Source organism: Camelus ferus, chromosome 16 (assembly GCF_009834535.1).
Source record: "Camelus ferus isolate YT-003-E chromosome 16, BCGSAC_Cfer_1.0, whole genome shotgun sequence".
In the NCBI taxonomy this organism is placed as follows: Eukaryota; Metazoa; Chordata; class Mammalia; order Artiodactyla; family Camelidae; genus Camelus; species Camelus ferus.
This window is the reverse complement of record NC_045711.1, coordinates 46,869,231-46,890,552: the sequence shown is the minus strand read 5'-3', so window position 1 is coordinate 46,890,552 and position 21,322 is coordinate 46,869,231. Positions and strand designations below refer to the sequence as shown.

General features: G+C 33.0%; 1 protein-coding gene across 1 annotated transcript in view; it reads right to left on the bottom strand.

The window, feature by feature from the left end:
* Positions 1-21,322, bottom strand: part of SKAP1 (src kinase associated phosphoprotein 1) — a 255,607-nt gene that overhangs the window by 220,043 nt on the left and 14,242 nt on the right. The window contains exon 2 of the mRNA XM_032457841.1: positions 3,026-3,131. Within this exon, the coding sequence (XP_032313732.1) occupies positions 3,026-3,131 (106 nt within the window). The remainder of the gene's footprint in view (positions 1-3,025; positions 3,132-21,322) is intronic.

The following is a 21,322-nucleotide window of genomic DNA, read 5'->3' as shown; positions in this document are numbered from 1 at the left end:
ATCCTAATCATTCTCTAAAGAGCTCAGTGAAAACTTGGATTCAGAATGTGAAAACCGTTAGTTTTTAGGGAGAATGTTTAAATGAGGAAGCAGTTTGAAGAAGAGCAATGAACATCACAGCTCAGGACATCAAATACCACAACAGGATTTCATTTCCTTGGAATCACAGAAATTACCATCCGTTTTCTATTTTGTCTTATATGGAAAACATTATACATCATCGGTAACACTTGTAAGCCAAAAAAAAACCCAACCCCATATGTAGATAGAAATACAGATACGATTTTATTTTTAAGTCTGAGAGGAGAGAGAATAATGAAGCTACTTGTACTGAGAAACAGATGAGCACTTGGAGGAAATCCATGACTTCTGACACAACTATCCTTTCCTGGGGTCAGTGACTCTATGCAACAAAGGTGGCAAATGGCACATAACAGCTATGATGGAGTCAGACGCTTTAATTTACAGCAAGACCACAGCCATGGCAAGCAGCACTGAATTCTGAGCCACCTTAAAAATTAGGGCCAAGCCCCTAGAGTTTACGAAGAATCAGAGGCAGTGCTATTTTCACTTCTCTCCACCCTTTTCATTCTCAGCAGCACCGTGCTGAGGAAAGAATTACAGGGATTCAAGCAAGGACACAAGATAGAGTAGAAAGTTTTGGGGCGGAAATATGTGTATATACGGTATTTATATTTATCTAGTGGCTTTCCCAGATTATCCTGCTAGAGATTTCTTACCTACCTTCCAAATAAGCTCTGATGTGCCAAATTAATAATTTTAGATATGTTCCTACTCTCCCCAACAAATCTACCAAACCCTTAACATTTTATTGCTTTAATATGACTAAAGATAAAACTTTTTAAGTGGCTTTCAACAATTCTTTTGATGTTACTTGGCAACTTGCCATATACATTTAACTCTCAAGTTTGATGAGTTCCAAATTTCTTTTCACACCCAGCCTCTGGGAAAGATACAACTTCTACACAAAGAAAGTAAATATGGCTGGCCTTGTACAAGCTTTAATTCTTTGAAACTGGCATCAGTACATATAAGTGCATAATATTGACCAGCCATAAAAGGGGCTACAGAGGCAATGTGTCTATAAAAAGAGGATTCAGCAAAACAAGGGTTACATTAATGGGATGATGATTGAATAGGTAAATGTAAGACAATTTCAAACAGCTTGCCAAAGGGAAGCCTTGTTTTTCCATTTTCTTATACAGTATCTAATTTCTGGCTCCTCATTTCCTCTGTGATCTGATAATTATGAAATTCTAAATAAAGTGTCATCTTTCTTACAACAAATCAATGAACAGAAAGCTCCCATTAACAATGCAGATGTTTCCTAAAATTCCTGCTGGTTATTTCCTGAATGTCTGTCCCACAAACCACACAGCAAATTCTTTGAGAACAAGGAACCCTCTCTACCTCATAACAAATACAGCTTCTATGTGTGCACACATGGATATGAGTGTATGAGTGTGTGTGTATGCATTTAAAAAGAGGACTAAGAAATAATATGTACTGATAACAGCGAGTCACCACAAAAATCACCTTTTATTACCAATTTCAGATTGAAATTAGCCCTTTCCAAATGCTGTGGTACAAATATGGGAAAGGAGAACTCCTATTCATTGTATATTTGTCTCTACAGATGCAGTAAAATTGTTTTTACATTCCTTATCACAGATTTATACCACTAATAGCACCACATACACAATTATAGTTTGGGCATCCCTCTCCCTATAACATAATTTAAAATAATTCCACCTTTATTCCTCATGTCATCCTTATAATAATCCTATAGTATAAAGGTCAACTTTGTATTAAAAAAATAAAAAATTCTATGGATTACGAACTAACAGGTACACAACTAAGCCTAAATTTATCTAAATAAAGTAACATTACAGGGAAGTTTGTTTTAAACACTCTTTCAGGCTAATAAAAATTATAGATATTCTTACTTTTGCAAAAAGCTTCCATCTTCTGCATTCTGTTTGTTTCAATTATTTAGGGCAACCCAGGCTGATAATTACACAGTCCCCAGTTGCTGAGTAAAAGTGATGCTTAATTAGCCAGCAGGAAAGATCGATTAAGATCCAGCAGGGCATCTTGTGAGGTTCTCTCACATTCCTGGAGGGAATATATTCTGGCTGTGCCCTTCGAAAGGATAAAACTCTCAGCTTCTAAGGAGTTTCAATGAAGTTTCTAAAGTAGATGCCAAGATCGGTCAGCCACACAAATTAAATTCCAGTCATAACCCTGTAGATGTTCTCCCTTTTACTAAGAGTACTCAGTTCAAACATTCTGAATCACATGGCCACCAGGTTGGAAAAGGCTTAAAATAACACTCACTTATCCCCAACTCTCATTCAGTTAATTCAGTTACCACATTTTGAGCAAGAAGTGATTAGGAAATAAATTGTAAAGGAAAATTTTTATTTCTTCCTCTCCCAAGTAAGTGTATGTATCTGTCAGGTGCTCACATTCTAAAAGGCACAAATTAGGTCAGGGCCTTTAATTAAAAAAAAAATTAGTGAGCATGATATTCCAACCAGTCTGAGACTAAAACATCCTAATATGGTCATAGGAAAAGTATGGTTTAAGTTTTCTATTAGGGAAGGAGATTTGGATGTAAACCAGGAATAAAAATCATAATGAAAATTAATTATCTCATGTGGCTTAACATCCTCCCTTTTAGTAAATTGGACAAGCACAAATATTTAGCTTTTCACACATTTGCAAAAGTGTTCAATAAAGAACAACATAACAATCCAGAGCTAAAAGCAGAATAATTTTCTTAACATACATAGTTATCAAAATTTTCTATTTTGGTAAACTACCCAACTATGCCTGCCTCACTTTAATTCAATTCAGTAAACATTTATTAAGCCTCTATCAAGTGTAAAGAACTATGATGGATATGTCTTACCTTGCTAATTTATATACTGAAGTAGACTTTACTGATTATAAACTGTTTTAAAGCTTATAAAGAAGAATAATGGAACTGGTTGATACAAACCTAGCTCTGATTTGCTGAAAGCCCCGTAGGATATGGTCTCTGTGGTCTCTTGCACCAGCACTGAGGTTCTCATTCCGCAAACCTTCTGCCAGGAAATCCTCAGCATCTAAAAGAAAAGGAAAGTTGATCAATGAAAAAGAAAAAATACTAAGGAAGAAAGAGAAAATCTGAAAGACTAAGAAATAGGTATTACTTTCTCTTTAAAAATGTTAAAGTTGCAGAACAAATGTGAATGTAATTAACGCACACTTAAAAATGGTTAAAATAGTAAATTATATGTTATGTGTATTTCGCCAGAATAAAAAGTAAGTAAAACTCTACATATGCCTGTAGGTGACACTTTCTAATAATCCAAGAACTTTCGACGAATTTAGAAAGCTAATACATATATTAACCACAAAAATAACTATTTTCTAAACCATCTTAAAGAAACAGTTAAATGTTAATTATCACTGATGGCAGAGGATGGACTGTCAGTTTCATAAACATATAAACATTACAAACAAGTCATAGTGGGTCACAGGCCAATAGAAGCTAGAGAGAAATGTCAATAAATAGAACTTAAATTTAAAACAGAGCTGAACTGAAAAATCAAGAACAAAAAGAGCAGGCATTCAAAGAAGAAAACTAATTAGCAGATGCATCACCAATGAAAATGACAGTGCAACCAACTGAAGGAACCCACATGGAAAAGAAAAAACATACCCAAGAGAAGAAAACTGCAATTAGGGTGAGAATACACTACAAAATAGGGATCTGATAGAAATATATAATACGAAACAAATCATGTTATATTGAAAGAAACTGGGGAGGCATCTACAAATTTTTCAAAGACAAAAATACACTGATACTGACTATAATTGCTAGAAATGCTAATTACATACTCTATTATGCATAAAAGGGTTATCATCCCTAAAAAGTATATAAATAATATAGTTAAAAGTTTCCATCTCCAAAAATAGTGCCTGTAATATGAAACTGTTAGATATACTACCAAAATAATGTTATGAATTTATATAACATTTGGGTTACATAGGACACTTAAAATTTTGTTTTACATTCATACCATTCAACACCATCAAACAAAAAAAATCCTAGATAGTCATCACCAGAACTTTTGATGAAGTACAAAGTTCTGGAAATAAAATTTCACAGAGGACCACCATCAACTTCCAAGACCTGCATCACATCTATTGCATATGTCATTTAATAGGTTCCGCCAAAGTCTTCCAGAGACTAAAGAATGAGAAAATGAGAAGTTGAATTAAAAGGTAAAAAATAAATGCTAGCTAAAATTAAATTAATGTAGTACACCATATTAATAGGATAAAGGACCAAGACCACACGATAATCCCAACAGGTGGAAAAAAAGCTTTAGACAAAATTCCACAGCCCTTCATGATTTTAAACAAACAAACAAGAAAATAAACATTCAACAAACTAGAAATAGAAGGAAATTTCCTTAGCCTGACAAAGATCATCTACCAAAACCCCACTAATGTCACATTTAACAGTGTGTGAAAATTAATAAACAGTATCTGCATTTTAAATAAAGTCAGGATGCCAGAAGAGGGAGCTCTCATTCCCTCCCCATTGATGTCAATTGCAGACCCAACAGGAAGAGATGTACCTTTGCATCTCCAACAAGAAGAAGGTTGGCACTTTACTACCCAGCAGGAGGAAGGAAAAATTTCTCCTTGCCCAGCAAGAGCGCACCCAATGAGAGACTGTTACACAACTCAGCTAATGAAAAGCTCCCAGTTTCCTCCAATGAACTCTTTGTTTATAACAGCCCCTCCTAACTCCTCCTTCTCCTCTATAAAAGAAAGTTCCTCTCTTCTATTCTCTAGACTTGCCTGTGGATCATCACAGACTGCATGCTCTGAATTAAGTCTTTGTTGTTCCCAAATAACCCCATTTTGCTGGTAAAATAACTGGTTGTTTTATTGTTTTAGGTCAACAAGTGAAAGACTGCTATCCCCTATTCCTAAGATTAGCAACAAGACAAGATGTCTAATCTCACCACTTATACTCAACATTGTACTGGGGCTAGCCAGGGCAATTGTGCAAGAAAATGAAATTAAAAGAGTCCAGATTAGAAAGGAAGAAATAAAACTATCTCTACTTGCAGATGATACAATCTTGTATATAGAAAACCCCAAGGAATCCACCAAAAAACTATTAGAATTAATAAATGAGTTCAGTAAGTTTGCAGGATATAAGATTAATATACAAAAATCAGTTGTATTTCTATATAATAGCAATGAACAAACCAAAATTAAATCAGGAAAATACCTTTTAAGAAAACATTCCAATTAAGAAAACAGGATTAAACACTTAGGAATAAATTTAACAAAAGAAGCACAAAACTTAAACTCTGAAAACTACAAAATATTACTGAAAGAAGTTAAAGACCTAAGTAAATGGAAAGACATCCTATGTTCATATATAAGACTTACTACTGTTAATATGGCAGTATTCCTCCAATTGATCTAAATCAATGTGATCTCTATAAAAATCTGAGCTGGCTTTTTTTGCACAAACTGACAAGCTGATCCTATAATTCATTTGGAAATCCAAGGAACCCAGAATAGCCAAAACAATTTTGAAAAAGAAGGATAAATTTGGAGGATTCACAGATTTTCTGATTTCAAAACTTACTACAAAGCTACAGTAACCAAGACAATATGGTACTGGCATAAAGATAGACACATAGTTCAAAGGAACAGAATTGGGAATTCAGAAGTAAACCCTCATATTTATAGTCAATAAATTTTTGATACAGATGCCAAGACAATTCAATGGAAAAGAATAAAACTATAAAAGTGTCAGAAGAAAACAGGCATAAATCCTTGTGGCCTTGGGTTAATAATAGTTTCTTAGGTATGATGCCAAAAGAAAAAATAAATTGGACATCAAAAATGAAAAAACAGTGTGCTCCAAAGGATGTCATCAAGAAAGTGAAAAGATAACCCATAGAATGGGAGAAAATTTTTGCAAATCATACATCTGATGAGACTTATATGTAGAATATATAAAAAGCTCTTACAACTCAATAATAGAAAGACAAATAACCCAATTTTAAAACAAGTAAAGGATCTAAATAGACATTTATCTAAGGAAGATATACAAATGACCAATAAACACATAAAAAGATGCTCAACATCAGCTGCCATCAGGAAAATGAAAATCAAAACCACAATGAGGTACCACTTCACATCCACTAGGATGGTGACAGTCAAAAAGATGGACAGTAATGAGTGTTGTCAAAGATGCAGAGAAATTAAAATCCTAACACACTGCTAGTGGCAATGTAAAATGGTGCTGCCACTTTGTAAAAGTCTGGAATTTCCTCAAAAGGTTAAACAGAGAGTTACCATGTGACCTAGCAATTCCACTACTAGATATACACCCAAAAGAAATGAAAACAGGAGTTCAAACAAAAACTTGTACACAAATGTTCATAGTAGCATTATTCTTAATAGCCAATATGTGGACAAAACCCAAATATCCATCAACCGATGAAGAGACAAATAAAAGAAACTAAAAATAATCTATACAATGGAATATTACTCAGCAATGAAAAATAAAATGCTGATACATGCTACAATACAAATAAATCTCTGAAATAATTTCACCAACCAAAAGAAAGCAGTCACAAAGGCCACATATTGTCTAATTCCATTCACATGAAATATACAGAATAGGCAAAATCTATAGAAAAAGAAAGCAGATTAGTGGATGCCTAGGGCTGTGGGAGGGAGGAGGCAGATTGGAGAATGCAGGCTAAAGGGGTTCAAGTTTTCTTTGGGAATGATGAAAATGTTCTAAAATTTACTGTGGTGATGATTGCACAACTCTGGGAATACTATACTAAAAGCCATTGGTTCAGTATGCTTTAAATGGGTAGGTTGTGTGGTACAGGAACTATATCTCAATGAAGCTGTTAAAAAATATAAATGAATGAATGAATGACAACATTTAAACATATCCTTCTGAACTTTCAAAACTGAAGGAAAATGAAAACATCCCTCAAGCATACCAATAGAAAAAAGTAAGTAGTCTACAAAATAACAGAGTCAAAGTGGCCTCTCCACAAAATAAGCACCAGAAAATGAAAGTTTTATAGCATTTTTAAAGGAAAAATACTGTGCTAAAGAATTCTAAACATATTCAATATGTTGGTTATATAATATGAAGGAGAACAACAAAATATTTTCAAACTCTGAATTTCTACCACCTACATTCTTCCCCAAGGAAATCTTTTCAAGGATATAATGATCAACAGAGAGAAAGAGGTGGTGATGAAATTCAAAACAGTAAAATAAGTTAAATCTAGATAATTGTGGTTAAATATGCTTTAAAACTTCTATTTTAAAGTAATTCTTAAGACATTTATAAAAAAAATGTAATAAGCATCTGAATCTCAGTTAGGAAAGGAATAGAGAGGAAGAAAAACATGCTAAATTACCCATTTTCATAGGGCTAATGGGTACTATTCCATTCTTGATGATGCTAATTAAAGTAAATGGGTTCAACTATGATTTTTCAAAACACTAATGTAATAAAAGTAGAACAAAATATTTTTATTACTCAATATACTAAAATATAGAAAAAAATAAAGTAGCATAAAAATAAAACTCATAAAATGATATTCACTGATCACAATAATTGTGAAAAGTTAGACTCCTCTATTAAGAGTAAGCTACAAGGATATATTGTACAGCAAAGGGAACACAGACAACATTTTATAATAACTATAAATGGGGTTAATCTATAAAAATTTTGAATCACTATGTTGTACACCTGAAACTAATATAATATTATAAATCAACTATTCCTCAATAAAAAAAGAAGAAAAAAGTTAACAGAAACAAGTGAAAAAGAGAAAAGCAAAGTCAGACTATGTCAAAAGATACAATTAATTTAATTACTGTTTAAGAGATACTCACCTGAAACAAAGTGAAGCTGAAGTTAAAAAAAGAGAGGTGTGCAAAAACTCCTAAGCAAATTTTCTTAAAAAGAATAGCAATAATTCACATCAAAGTTGAACTCAAACAGGCCAACAGAGTCATTTTATTTTATGTAAGGTTCAATCCACAATAGAAATGACCTGTTATGTGCTAAATGGCACAGTACAAAAATATATACAGTGAAAACTGAGAAATTTAAGTAGAAATTACTGAAAAAACAATTGTAATGTTACTACTAGTCTCTGATAGATCAAGTGGACAAAAATATATAATTATTATACAGGGCAGTTATGTCCAATAGAAATAAAATAATTACGCATGTAATTTAAAATTCTCTAGTAACCTCTTTCAAAAGGTATCCAAAAAAGAGATGAAATTAATTTTAGTAATATTTATTTTATTTAACTCAATAGATCCAAAATCGTATCATTTTAATATGCAATGAACATAAAAATTATTATTGAAATATTTTACCTGTTTTTGCATTAAATCTTTAAGACCCTATGTGCACTTTATACTTAACAACACATATCAGTTCAAACTAGCCACATTTCAAATGTACAATAACCACATGTGGAGAGTGGTTACTATATTGGATAGTGCAGATATAGAGGATTTAAGCAATATAATTAATAGGATAGATAACAGAAGTGAAATAACTATGTAACCTAAAAATAAAATGCACCCTTTACAGCTGGCATGGAAAATTTATGAAAATTGATTAAACACTGGATTACAAAAAAACCAGTAATTTCTTAAAAACTAAATTAGAAAGATCTTATTATATGACCATAACAAAATAAAATCAGAACTTAATATTAAAAAAAGATAAACAAATCTCTCCACACTTAGAAGCTGAAAATACACTCCTACATATTCTGTGGGCCAAAGAGGAAACTCAAAACTATAATTACCGCCTATTGAGAAAATATCCTGTGTAAAATATTATAAGATGTGACCAGCACTGCCAGTGACAAATTCACAGACTTCAATATTTCCAATATTAAACAAGAAAGAATGAAAAGAAATACAGTAAATGCTAAATTCAAAAAATCAGAAAAGAGCAATAAAACCAGTCTGTGGAAAAGAAGAGGAAGGAAACAATAAAGATATAAGCAGAATTAATAAGTCAGAACAGTGGTTGTCTAACAGTACTCTCTGGAGTCATAAGTGTCTGATAAGAAAGAGGAGTTGGGGGTGGTGGTCAAGTGATTGAGACTCTGGGAAACTCCCTTCCTTCCCCTTACTCCCCTTTGCTTTAATCACAAGTGCTTGGCTTTTATCTATTTATACACTGGGATTTCACATAAGATTTTAATTTTGAAAAGGGTTCCATTGCACGATTTAGTGGTTAAAAACCACTGAACTTGAAAATGGTGAGAAAAATATATGTAAGAGCTGGGATTTTTCAGAGGTGAGGAAGAAATCCAATAAATTGATAAACCATTAGCAAATGCAATCAAGGAAAAAAGAAAGTACAAATATACATAAATGAGGCAGAAGAAAAAGAAGATAATAGAAAAAAATGTAAAGATAATGAAATATTCGATAAAGTTGGTGAGATTTCAAGTTATTTTAATTTTCTTCTTTGTGCTTTTATGTATATTTAAATTTTACGATAGTGGTTATCATTTTTACCCATTTAAAAGATTATTTTTAAAAATAAAATGCTATGTAAATAAAATAAAATACCGTATAAATAAGTGTGAAAATCTCAATGAAAACTTCTGAGAAAAATAACTTAATTTTTAAGTTCTAAAACTGAACTTCACTGAGAAATGGAAACCTTGATTCCTGAAGAGGCTAATAACCAAGAGACAAGAAAAGTTTGCTAAAAATGTTTTTTAAAAAAGTTCAGATTTGAATATTTTTATAAATTTTTCAAACTTTTAAGTAATAAATAATTCTCATTCTATATAAACTATTTCAGAGCATAGAAAAAGAGAAAGTTCTCAAATCATTTGGTGTAAGATAGCACAACCACAGTTCTAAAAGAACATAAAAATGAATCATTTTAAAGTTAGTACAGATACAAAAAACCTAAATAAAATACCATCAAACCTAGCAGTATATTGAAAGAATAATATAGTTTATCCTGGGAATATAAAAACATTTCAATATGATTCATGTATTACTTTTTATTTAATAGGTTAAAAGAGAAGTCTATATAAGCCTCTTGACAAATGATAAAACCTCTTCTGATGATACTTACTATCTATTTGGGGCAAAACTATATTATATAGAGAAGTAAAAGAATACCTTCTTAACCTAAGGAATATTTATGTCACAAACTAGCACCATATTTGTGGCTGAAAAACTAAAGTCATTGTTATGAAAGGCTGTTTTGCCAGCTACTCCCGCTGTCAATTAACATTATTCTGGAGGTTCTAGACAAAAAGGAGCCTTAGAAGGAAAAAAATGTCATTAGGTGCAGGTATTGTGGAGTGGCGGGGGAACACCCTTAGGCAAAAAGCTTAGTGGACTGTGGGAAAACATCAAATGCTATCAACTTACATAAACTTGGGAGTCTCAGAAGAAGAGCAAAACAAGGATAGGACAGAAAATATACCAGAAGAAATAATGGTCAATATTTTCCCAAATTTGGTGAAAAATGTCAATTTACAGATTCAAGAAGCTCAGTGGACCTCAAGCAAGATAAATATAAAGAAAATTAAACACAGACAACTTATAGTCAAACTGCTGAAAACCAAAGATAAAGAGAAGAATTTCAAAAAACTAAAAATAGATTTACCATATGATTCAGCAATCCTACTCCTGGGCATATATCCAAGGGGAGCTCTAATTCGAAAAGATACATGCACCCCAATGTTCATAGCAGCACTATTTACAATAGCCACGACATGGAAACAACCTAAATGTCCATCAACAGATGACTGGATAAAGAAGTTGTGGTATATTTATTCAATGGAATACCACTAAGCCATAAAAAATAAAATAAAATAATGCCATTGCAGCAATGTGGATGGAACTGGAGATCATCATTCTAAGTGAAGTAAGCCAGAAAGAGAAAGAAAAACACTATACGATATCACATGCTGTCACTCATATGTGGAATCCAAAAAAAAAAAAACCCAAAAAAGACACAAATGAACTTATTTACAAAACAAAAACAGATGCACAGACATAGGAAACAAACTTATGTTTACCAGGAGGAAAAGGGATGGGAAGGGATAAATTGGGAGTTCAAGATTTGTGGATACTAACTACTATATATAAAATAGATAAACAAGTTTCTTCTGTATAGCACAGGGAACTATATTCAATATCTTGTAGTAACCTATAATGAAAAATATTAAAACAAATATTAAAATATTAAAACAAAATATTAAAACAAATATGTATGTATATGTATGACTGAAACATTATGCTGTACACCAGAAAGTGACACAATATTGTAAACTGACTATACTACAATTTACAGCACAATGATTTGACTGACATACATCATGAAATGATTACCACAGTAAGATTAGTGAAACTCCATTATCTCATGTAGGTACAAAATTAAAGAAATAAAATTTTTTCCTTGTGATACGAACTCTAAGGATTTACTCTCTTAACAACTTTCACATTTAATGTATAGCAGTGTTAATTATATTTATCATGTTTTACATTACATTCCTAGTACTTATTTATCTTACAGCTGGAGGCCTGTACATTTTGATTATCTTCATTCAATTCCCCCTCCCCCAACTCTCCACCTCTGATAACTGCAAATCTGATCTCTTTTTCTATCAGTTTATTTGTTTGTTTTTGAAGTATAATTGACCTACAACACTATGTTAGTTCCTGGTATACAACACAGTGATTTGAAATTCTATACATTTCAAAATGATCACCATAAAGTCTAGTTACCATCTGTCACCATACTAAGATATTACAAAATTACCGGTTACATTGCCCACACTGTACATTTCATACTCATGACTCATTTATTTTGTAACTGGAAGTTTGTACCTCTTAATCACCCTCACCTATTTCTCTCCTCCTCCCACCTTCCTCCTCTCTGGCTACCACCTGTTTGTTCTCTATATCTATGACTCTGTTTCTGTTTAATTATGTTTGTTCACTTGTTTTGTTTTTTAGATTCTACATATAACTGAAATCATACAATTTTTGTCTTTCTCTGACTTATTTCACTTAGCATAATATCCTCAAGGGCATCCTTGTCTTGTTCCTGATCTCAGAGGACATGCTTTCAGCTTTTCATCATTATCAGTATTATGTATGCTGTAGGCATCTCATATATGGCCTTTATTATGTTAAGGTATGTTCTCTCCATACCCACTTGTTGAAAGTTTTTAACATAAATGGATGTTGATTTTGTCAAAATCTTTTTCTGCAATTATTGAGATGATCACATGATTTTTATTCTTCAATTTGTTAATGTGGTGTACCACACTGATTGATTTGTGAATATTGAACCATCCTTGCATCCTTGGGATTAATCCCACTTGATCATGGTGTATGATCCTTTGAATGTATAGTTGATTTAGTTTGCTAATATTTTGTTGAGAATTTTTGCAACTATGTTCATCAGTGATGCTGGCCTGAAATTTTCTTTTTTTGTAATATCTTTGTCTAGTTTTGGTATCAGGTGATGCTAGTCACCTAGAATGAGTTCAGAAGCATTCTTTCCTCTGAAATTTTTTGGAATAGTTTGAGAAGAGTAGCTGTTAACCCTTCTCTAATGTTCGGTAGAGTTCACCTGTAAAGCCATCTGGTCCTGGACTTTTATTTCTTGGGAGTTTTTAAAATATTAATTCAACTTTATTACTGGTAATTGGTCTGTTCATGTTTTGTATTTCTTCCTGATTCAATCTTGGGAGATTGCATATTTCTAGGAATTTGCCCGTTTCTTCTAGGTTGTCCATTTTACTGGCATATAATTGTTCATAGTAATCTACAAGAGAAATACTTTAAATATAAAGACACAGGGTCACACAGGTACCTCTTGTCTGTGTGGCCCACTGTTGCCTACAGCAACGTACCCTAATAAATTCCTTTTCAAAAAATAAAGACACAGGCTGAAAAATAGGAAATTACACTGTATGCAAATAGTAAGCATAACAAAGATGGCATGGCTATATTAATGTCTGACAAAGTAGACTTCAGGACGTGGAATATTACCAGAGATAAGGAGGGATATTTCATAATGATAAAAGGGCCAAAACATCAGGAAAATAGAATTATAAACATGTATTCACATAATAATATAGCTTAAAAATACTTGAAGCAAATTCCAACAGAACTAACGTGAGAAAACGACATATCTACAATCACAGTTGGGGATTTTACTACCCTCTCTCACAAATTAATAGAACCTAAACAAATAAGCAGCAAAGAAGGACCTGAACAACATTATCAACCATTTTGATCTAATTAACATTCACAGAATGCTATGTCCAACAACTGCAGAATATACATTTTTCAAGTGCACATGAAATGTTCACTAAAAGATACCTTATCTAGGCCATAAAATAGTCTTATAAATGCCAAAAGTCTAAAATCTTAAAGTATGTTCCCTGACCACAAAGGAATTAAGTTAGAAATTAATAACAATGAAATATCTAAAAAGCCTCAACAATTTGAAATAACGTAAATCAAAGAGGAAGTATTCTTCTTTAAATAAACTGAATGATTGTAAAATACCATATCCAAAATTGTAGGACACAGCTAATTCCATGCTTAAGGGAAATGTACAGCTTTAAATGCTTATGTTAGAAAAGAAAGGTTTCAAATCAATTATCTAAGTTTTCATCTTAAGAATTAGAAAAAGAAGAACAAATTAAACCCCAAGCATGAAAGAGAAAATAATAAAGATAAGAGGAGAAATCAATTAAATAGAAAGCAGAAAAAAATTGGTTCTCTTAAAAGACCAATAAATTTGATAAGCTCCTAGAGATTTTTATCAAGATTCATAAAACGAAAAAAGAGAAAATCCAAATTACCAATATCAGATTGAGAGGGGGAAAGGAAAAAAGATATTTCTCAGACTTTAGAAAATAAACACAAACAGATTTACCTTTCCCTCTAATAAAAAAGGTATTGCTACTCATTCTAGAAAAACTGGAAATAAAGAAATTGACTAAGGAAGAAAATTACAATTACTTGTATATAATCTCACAACTCTTTCAGTTTTTATTTTATGCTGACATTACCTTTTTATTTTCATTTACAAAAATGAGATATTAAATGTTCTGAATTTTTCCACTTAACACTGGTTATTGGTTTTATCATAGATCAGATAATGAAATATTACATAGCCAATTAAAAATAATATTCATGAAGAAAATTTTAAGGAATTCAAAAATTCTCACAGCATATTTTTAACACAATACTGAAGGAGAAGAGGATGAGGAAAGAGAAGAAGAAGGAGGAGGAGGAGAAAGGGAAGAGAAGAGGAAGGAGGATGCAGGACGAAGGAGGATGAGAAAAGCTGAAGGACTGACATTACTCAAAGACTTACTATAATGCTACAGTGATCAAGACAGAGTAGCATTATTGAAAGAACAGACACAGATTAATGGAACAGAACAGAAAACACAGAAATAGACCCATACAAACATAGTTAATTGATCTTTGACACAGGAGCAGAGGGAATTCAATGGAGAGAGGGTAGTCTTTTTAACAAATGGTACTGGAACAACTAAACATCCATATGCAAATAAATAAATAAATAAATAGAATGACACAGCTCTCACATTTCACAAAAACTAACTCAAAGTATATCACAGACCTAAATGTAAAACACAAAACTATTAAAACCTTAGAAGATAACACAGGAGAAAACCTAGGTGATCTTGTGTTTGGCAGTGAGTTTTTCGTTACAACACCAAAAGCATAATCCATGAAATAATTAAGTTAGACTTCATTAAAATAGAAAATTTCTGTTCTGCAAAGGACAATATTAAGGGAATGAAAAGAGAAGCCACAGACTGGTAGAAAATCTTTACCAAACATGTGTCTGATAAAGGACTTGTATCTAAAATACTCAAAGAACTCTTAAAACTCAACAGTAAGAACACAAACAATCCAATTTAAAAATGGACAAAAGATATGAAAAGACTTCTCACCAAAGAAGATATCTGGATGACAAATAAGCACATGAAAAGATACTCAGCATCGTATGTCATAAGGGAACTGCAAATTAAAACAACAATGAGATATCAATGTGTACCTATTAGAACAATAAATTACAAAAAATACCAATACAATACCAATGGCTGGAAAAATGTGGAGCAACTGGAACTCTCAATCATTGCTGATGGGAATGCAAAATGGTATAGCCACTTTGGAAGATGGTTTGGTTTCTTACAAAGCTAAATATAGTCTTACCATAAGACCCAGCAATCACATTCCTAATGTTCACCCAATTAAGTTGAAAACTTATGTCCACACAAAAACGTGCACATGAATGTTTGTAACAGGTTTATTTATACTTGCCAAATCTTGGCTCTAACCAAGATGTCCTTCAGTAGATGACTGGATAAATAAATTGGGATACATACAGACAGTGGACTGCTATTCAGTGCTAAGAAGAAAGGAGCTACCAAAGCCATGAAAAACCATGGGGGAAACTTAAATGCCTATCATTAAGTAAAAGAAGCCAATCTGAAAAGGCTACATACTGTATGATGTTCCATCTATATGACATTCTGGAAAAGGCAACATTATAAAAAGACCAGTGGTTGACAAGGGGTTCAAGAGGAGTCAAGGAAGGATGAATAGGTGAAGCACAGGAGATTTTTAGGGCAGTGAAACTATATTGTATGATATGTTAATGGTTGACACATGGCATTATGTATTTGTCAAAACCTGTAAGACTTTACAACACAAAGAATAAGCCTTAATGTCTGAAAATTTCAAAAAATCATTTAGCAGGTTGGAGGAACCTCAGGAAAGAATGTAGACTGTAACAATATAATCTAACTGTATTACAAATATAGGAATTAACCTCACTGAAGAAATGGAGGAAAAGTGTAACCTGAGTAACATTGGAAATGGGTAGTCTAAAAGACTAAAGTCAATAGGAACTGAATAGTCAATAGCACATGAATACTGGATCCTAGTCAATAAAGTTGTTTCCAATGGGTGTAGGGGTTACCCATTCTTATACTGCTATACATGTATACTCTAATCAAACAATAAATGGAGGGTGAGTGGTGGGAGCCAGGTTTTTCACTGTTGGAGTGAAAAGGAGAGGAGCAAGCAGTGTGAATATTAAGGAGGGGAGCTGAATAGACATTTTTCCAAAGAAGACATAGAGATGGCCAAGAGACACATGAAAAGACATATTTCAACATCATTAATCATGAAGGAAATGCAAGTCAAAACCACAATGATATATCATCTCACACCCATTAGAATAGCTATTATCAAAAAGGCAAGAAATAATAAGTGTTGGAGAAGATGCAGAGAAAAAGGAACACTCATATACTGTTGGTGTGAATGCAAATTGATGTAGCCACTATGGAAAACAGTATGGAGATCTCTCAAAAAAGTAAAAATAGAACTAGTGTATGTTCCAGCTATTCCACTTCTGGATAATTTATCCAAAGAATACAAAATACTAATTCAAAAAGATATATGTACCCCTACGTTTATTGCAGCATTATTTACAATAGCTAAGATATGGAAACAACCTAAGTGCCCATCAACAGATGAATGGATAAAGAAGATATGGCATAAATACCACAATGGAATACCGTTCAGCCATAAAAAATGAAATCTTGCTATTTGCAAAAACAATAGATGGACCTTGAGGATATTATGCTAAGTAAAATAAGTCAGATGGAGAAAAACAAATATTGTATGATTTCACTCATATGTGGAATATAAAAAATAAAAAAACAAATAAACAAACAAAACAAAAAGAAAAACACAGATACAGAGAACAAAGTAGCAGTTACCAGAGGGGAAGGGAGGAAGGTGAAATGGGTAAAAGGGGTCAACTGTACATGACACATAGAAACTAAATATTTGGTAGTGAGCACGTTGTCGTGTATACAGAAGTAGAAACATAATGTACACCTGAAACATATAATGGTATAAACCAATGTTAGTGCAATAAAAAAAGAATAGTAAGGAGAGGAGTCTAAAATGAATTAGAGTTGAAGACATCAGTAAGAATTCATGTTTAACTTTTTATAGACACAGAAGGCTATGTACAGAAATTGCTTATAGATATATGTATATGTGCGGTTACTACGCACACATATATTTCTTTGCTTTGTCAGCTGAGAGAACCTAACAGAAACAACATCCCAGTAATAATGAGTACATTTAGTGGCCATATCTTGGTTTCTAATACCAATCTTCAATAAAAAGGAACCTAGGCTTTTTGGAGAGATGGCTGATTCTAGGACCAGAGCAGGAAATATACACGATGAACCTGGAGCATCTTGTAGTGCCAGAAAGTAAGGAAATGCCCAAAACACTCTCTCTCTCCCCCATACACAACACACAGACGCACACACACAATTGATGGGGCATGTCAAAAGGGGCATAGGAGCCAAGTAAAAGAGTTCCCAATGGCAAAAGCTAGAACAATTTGAGCAACAAAGTTAGGTAATACTGGATTATAACTCAAAGTATAAAATAAGTATTCATTAAAAAATTAATATTCACGAGTCCACAATGATATAAATAAGTAACTGAATAAATTAATACATGGGGGGAGAAAACACAAATATCCAGTGCAGAAGAATTCCAAATAATATATATATCATTATTTTATATATATATAATTTACCATAGGCATAAAGTATACACTTTAACCATCGATGGATCTTTACATATATATATACACACACACACATATATATATATACACACACACATATATATACATACATACGTACTCCACCCTAAAGAAAAGGGAGCATAACTCCTGATACTTAAGTGTAGGTTGCACACAGAGACTTCCTTCTGAAGAATACAGTATTAAAGGGGGAAATAAAGAGTAATTTGACAGTGGAGAAAGCAAACAAAAACTATAGCAGTCATATGATCAAGGTCAACATCAATAATCATAAATCATGTTGATAATATGTACGCTTGACATGTGATGAGAATGGCACTTTATTTCTGTGATCTTCTTTCTAAAAACCCATAGCCCTAGGCTAATCATAGGAAAAATATCAAATTCTAATATACGGCATTCGACAATATACTTGAGCAGTATTCCTCAAAGCTGTCAAGGTTACCATAAACAAGGAAAATTTGAGAAACAGTCACAGACAAGAGGAGTCCAAGGAACTAAATTAAATGAGGTATCCTGGATAGGATCCTGGAAAAGAAAAATGACGTTGGGTAAAAACTAACGAAAATGGAATAAACTACAGATCTTGGTCAATAACATATCAGTATTCATCACTAATTATAACAAATGTACCAAACTAATATAAAATGTTAATAATGGCAGAAACTGGGGGGAAGGGGAATAGGGGAACTCTGTTCAACTTCTCTGTAAGTCCAAAACTATTCTAAAAAAATTGTCTATTAATTTTTAAAAAGTGGTATATGGTATAATCTAAACATTTTGCACAAAAAAGGAGGAGGGACTGGGTTGAATTCATTCATTAACCCAATCTTCACTGAGTCCTTCCTAAAGGTCAGTCAGGTACTGTGATAAACACCAAAATATTAACAATGGTCACCTTCTTCATACTTTTCTATAATTTCTAAATGTTCTAAAAATGTGTTTTAGAATATGAAAAAATAAGTAAATAAAAATCACCATGCAAGCATAAGGCAGTTTGGAAAGAGAGACTAATTTTTCTCCCTCTTCTTCATTTCACTCAGTGATAGTGGACTGAGCTGGTTCATACATGTGAACATGAAAGGAGGCCACCTAGGCAGACAGAAAATGGGGAATAAAGATCCATCGATGGTTAAAGTGTATACTTTATGCCTATGGTAAATTACATATATATATAAAACATTATATACATATATAAAATTATATATATATAATTTTGAACTTCTACTGTCCTTACTAAACTCTTCTAAGTAAAATATCCTGTGTAATTATACTTGTATATACTAAAATTGCTAAAAGGGAATCAACAGGATACAATTATCCCCCAATGAGGATAATTTGATATTTTTATTATGACTTTTTAAGTTTCATTTCAAATTACTTTTTTGAAGGCTTCATTTCAAAACACTTTAGAGTGTTAATGTAAGTACTTGTTCCTTCACCTGCAAGTGTCATCTACTCAGGGGAATAAAATGACAGAAAGACAAACTCTTCCATCTGTCTCAACATTTTTAAAAACCTGATCTAAAAATAGTCCCCCAACTCAGTAAATGAACAGATTTATAATGATGAAAACATAAATAAGTCAAAAGCAAGGGCTGAATGAGGGATTATATATCTAGTATTATATATACTGTCCACCTCATGTTATGAAGCCAGCATAACCCTAATGTCAAAACTTGATAAAGATATTAAGGAAATAAAATTACAGATCAACTTACAATACATTTGCCTTTCAATTTAGAAGACGATGCCACTTATAGTGATTATGACCTGAAAGTGGCTGAGCAACCCTGCTCAGAAACACACTACTCACCACTGAACAGGAAAGATATTTCCACCTCCCATATTTAACCAAGATCACCACCCTCTCTGGGTGGGTTTTCTACTAAGCAATCAACCTTGTACAAACAAGAACTCTTCTAATATAAACATCAAGTCCTATCACATCAGGGTGCCTTAGGCTCCTGCAACTGCAAAACGTAGTGTGAAAAACACCACTGAGTAAGAACACTCCTGAGGTGCCTCTGACATCACAGCGCTCACTATATACAATACCTGGTGTTACAGGATCTGCACATAGTTACCATCAGCTGGTGAGTGAGCAATACCACACATGCTGTAAATGTCTTCACACCAAAGAGAAAAGACAAAATCAGAAACATACCAATAAACAATGCCATTTTTTTCTAAATGCCTTTATTCTTCAACAAATATCCAATGCAAACTTATTACTTGCTAAGTACTGAGAAAGTGAACATGACCTAAACTCTATTTTAAGAGTTTACAGTCTAGCAAAAAATACAGACTTAGACCATTAGAATAAATTGTGACAAGCGTTATAATAAGAAAAGTGAGGGGGGCACAGGCCTGTGGTACCTAGTCTAGAGAGGAAAATAAGTCAGAGGAGACCTTTCAGAGAACTGACTTTTCATCTGAAACTCCCATATTAGCAGGTCAAATATGTATGCTGAGGGTGGAGAGGAAGAGGGGGGTTGGTAGAATGAGGAAAAGAATGGTACAAGCCTGGGAATATCATATGCAAAGGTCCTGAGGTGATAGATCTTAGTTTTCAGTTGGAGAAACAAAAAATTTCAACCTGGAGGGCAGAACATAAGATTAGGGGTGAGAGGGACAGTGATGGAAGATTATTCTGGAAGGCAGGCTTGTAGCAATATACAGTATTTTGTACTAAAAGTATTATACAATGATTTTAAGTCCCTTATTTAAAAGGTAAACACAGCTCTGGCAAAGATGCATCTTCCTATTAAAATTCACAGCTTCCCTAAAACATAGATTACCCCAGGCAGTTTACGGTATCTATTCCAGCAAACCAGAGTAGGAAAACAAAACTGAAGGACAAGGGAACAGAGGGTATGTGAAACGCTGTAGACAAGATATGATTATCACACCCTTGGGAGAAACCATTGCATGATCTAATGCCGGCTGAAAAGATTCTGACTTGACAGGATACACCTAAGATCACTAGGTTCTGTGGACTGGTGAAAGTCTCTGACATTCTCCCAAATCTCTGACCTTGTCCATTTATGAGGCTATTCTTGTTTATTTGGAGGAGAATGACATCTTATGGGTCACATTTTTCAAATTACTGAAAGATGCTTCCATCTGTTTTCTAAGTAATGTTCCTAAGATACAGAAAGAAAAAATTTTTAACTCGGTGTTCCTTAACAGTTGCAAATGTTTTTTTTTTTTTGTTGATATATGTTTCTAAAATTCAAAAGTTTGCCTCAATCAACCTTCTATTTGAAGGCTGGATGAATGACCAAATGCTGCTGAAAACAATTTCACCAAGCAAAAGCCAATCAAAATGTTCCTAGAGGGGATATTTTGCAAAAGTATTTGAACTACTAAGGCAGAACTCACAGTTCTGAAAAGAAGGATGCCATAAATTTCTGCCTATACTGGCATTATACATATACAAGAAAATATTTGAGATTTTTGTCTGTGTTCAAAAGGGTTGGCACAGGCTAAAGTGACTCACCAAATTAATTCTATTAAGTGTAACGCTGGGCAGTATTT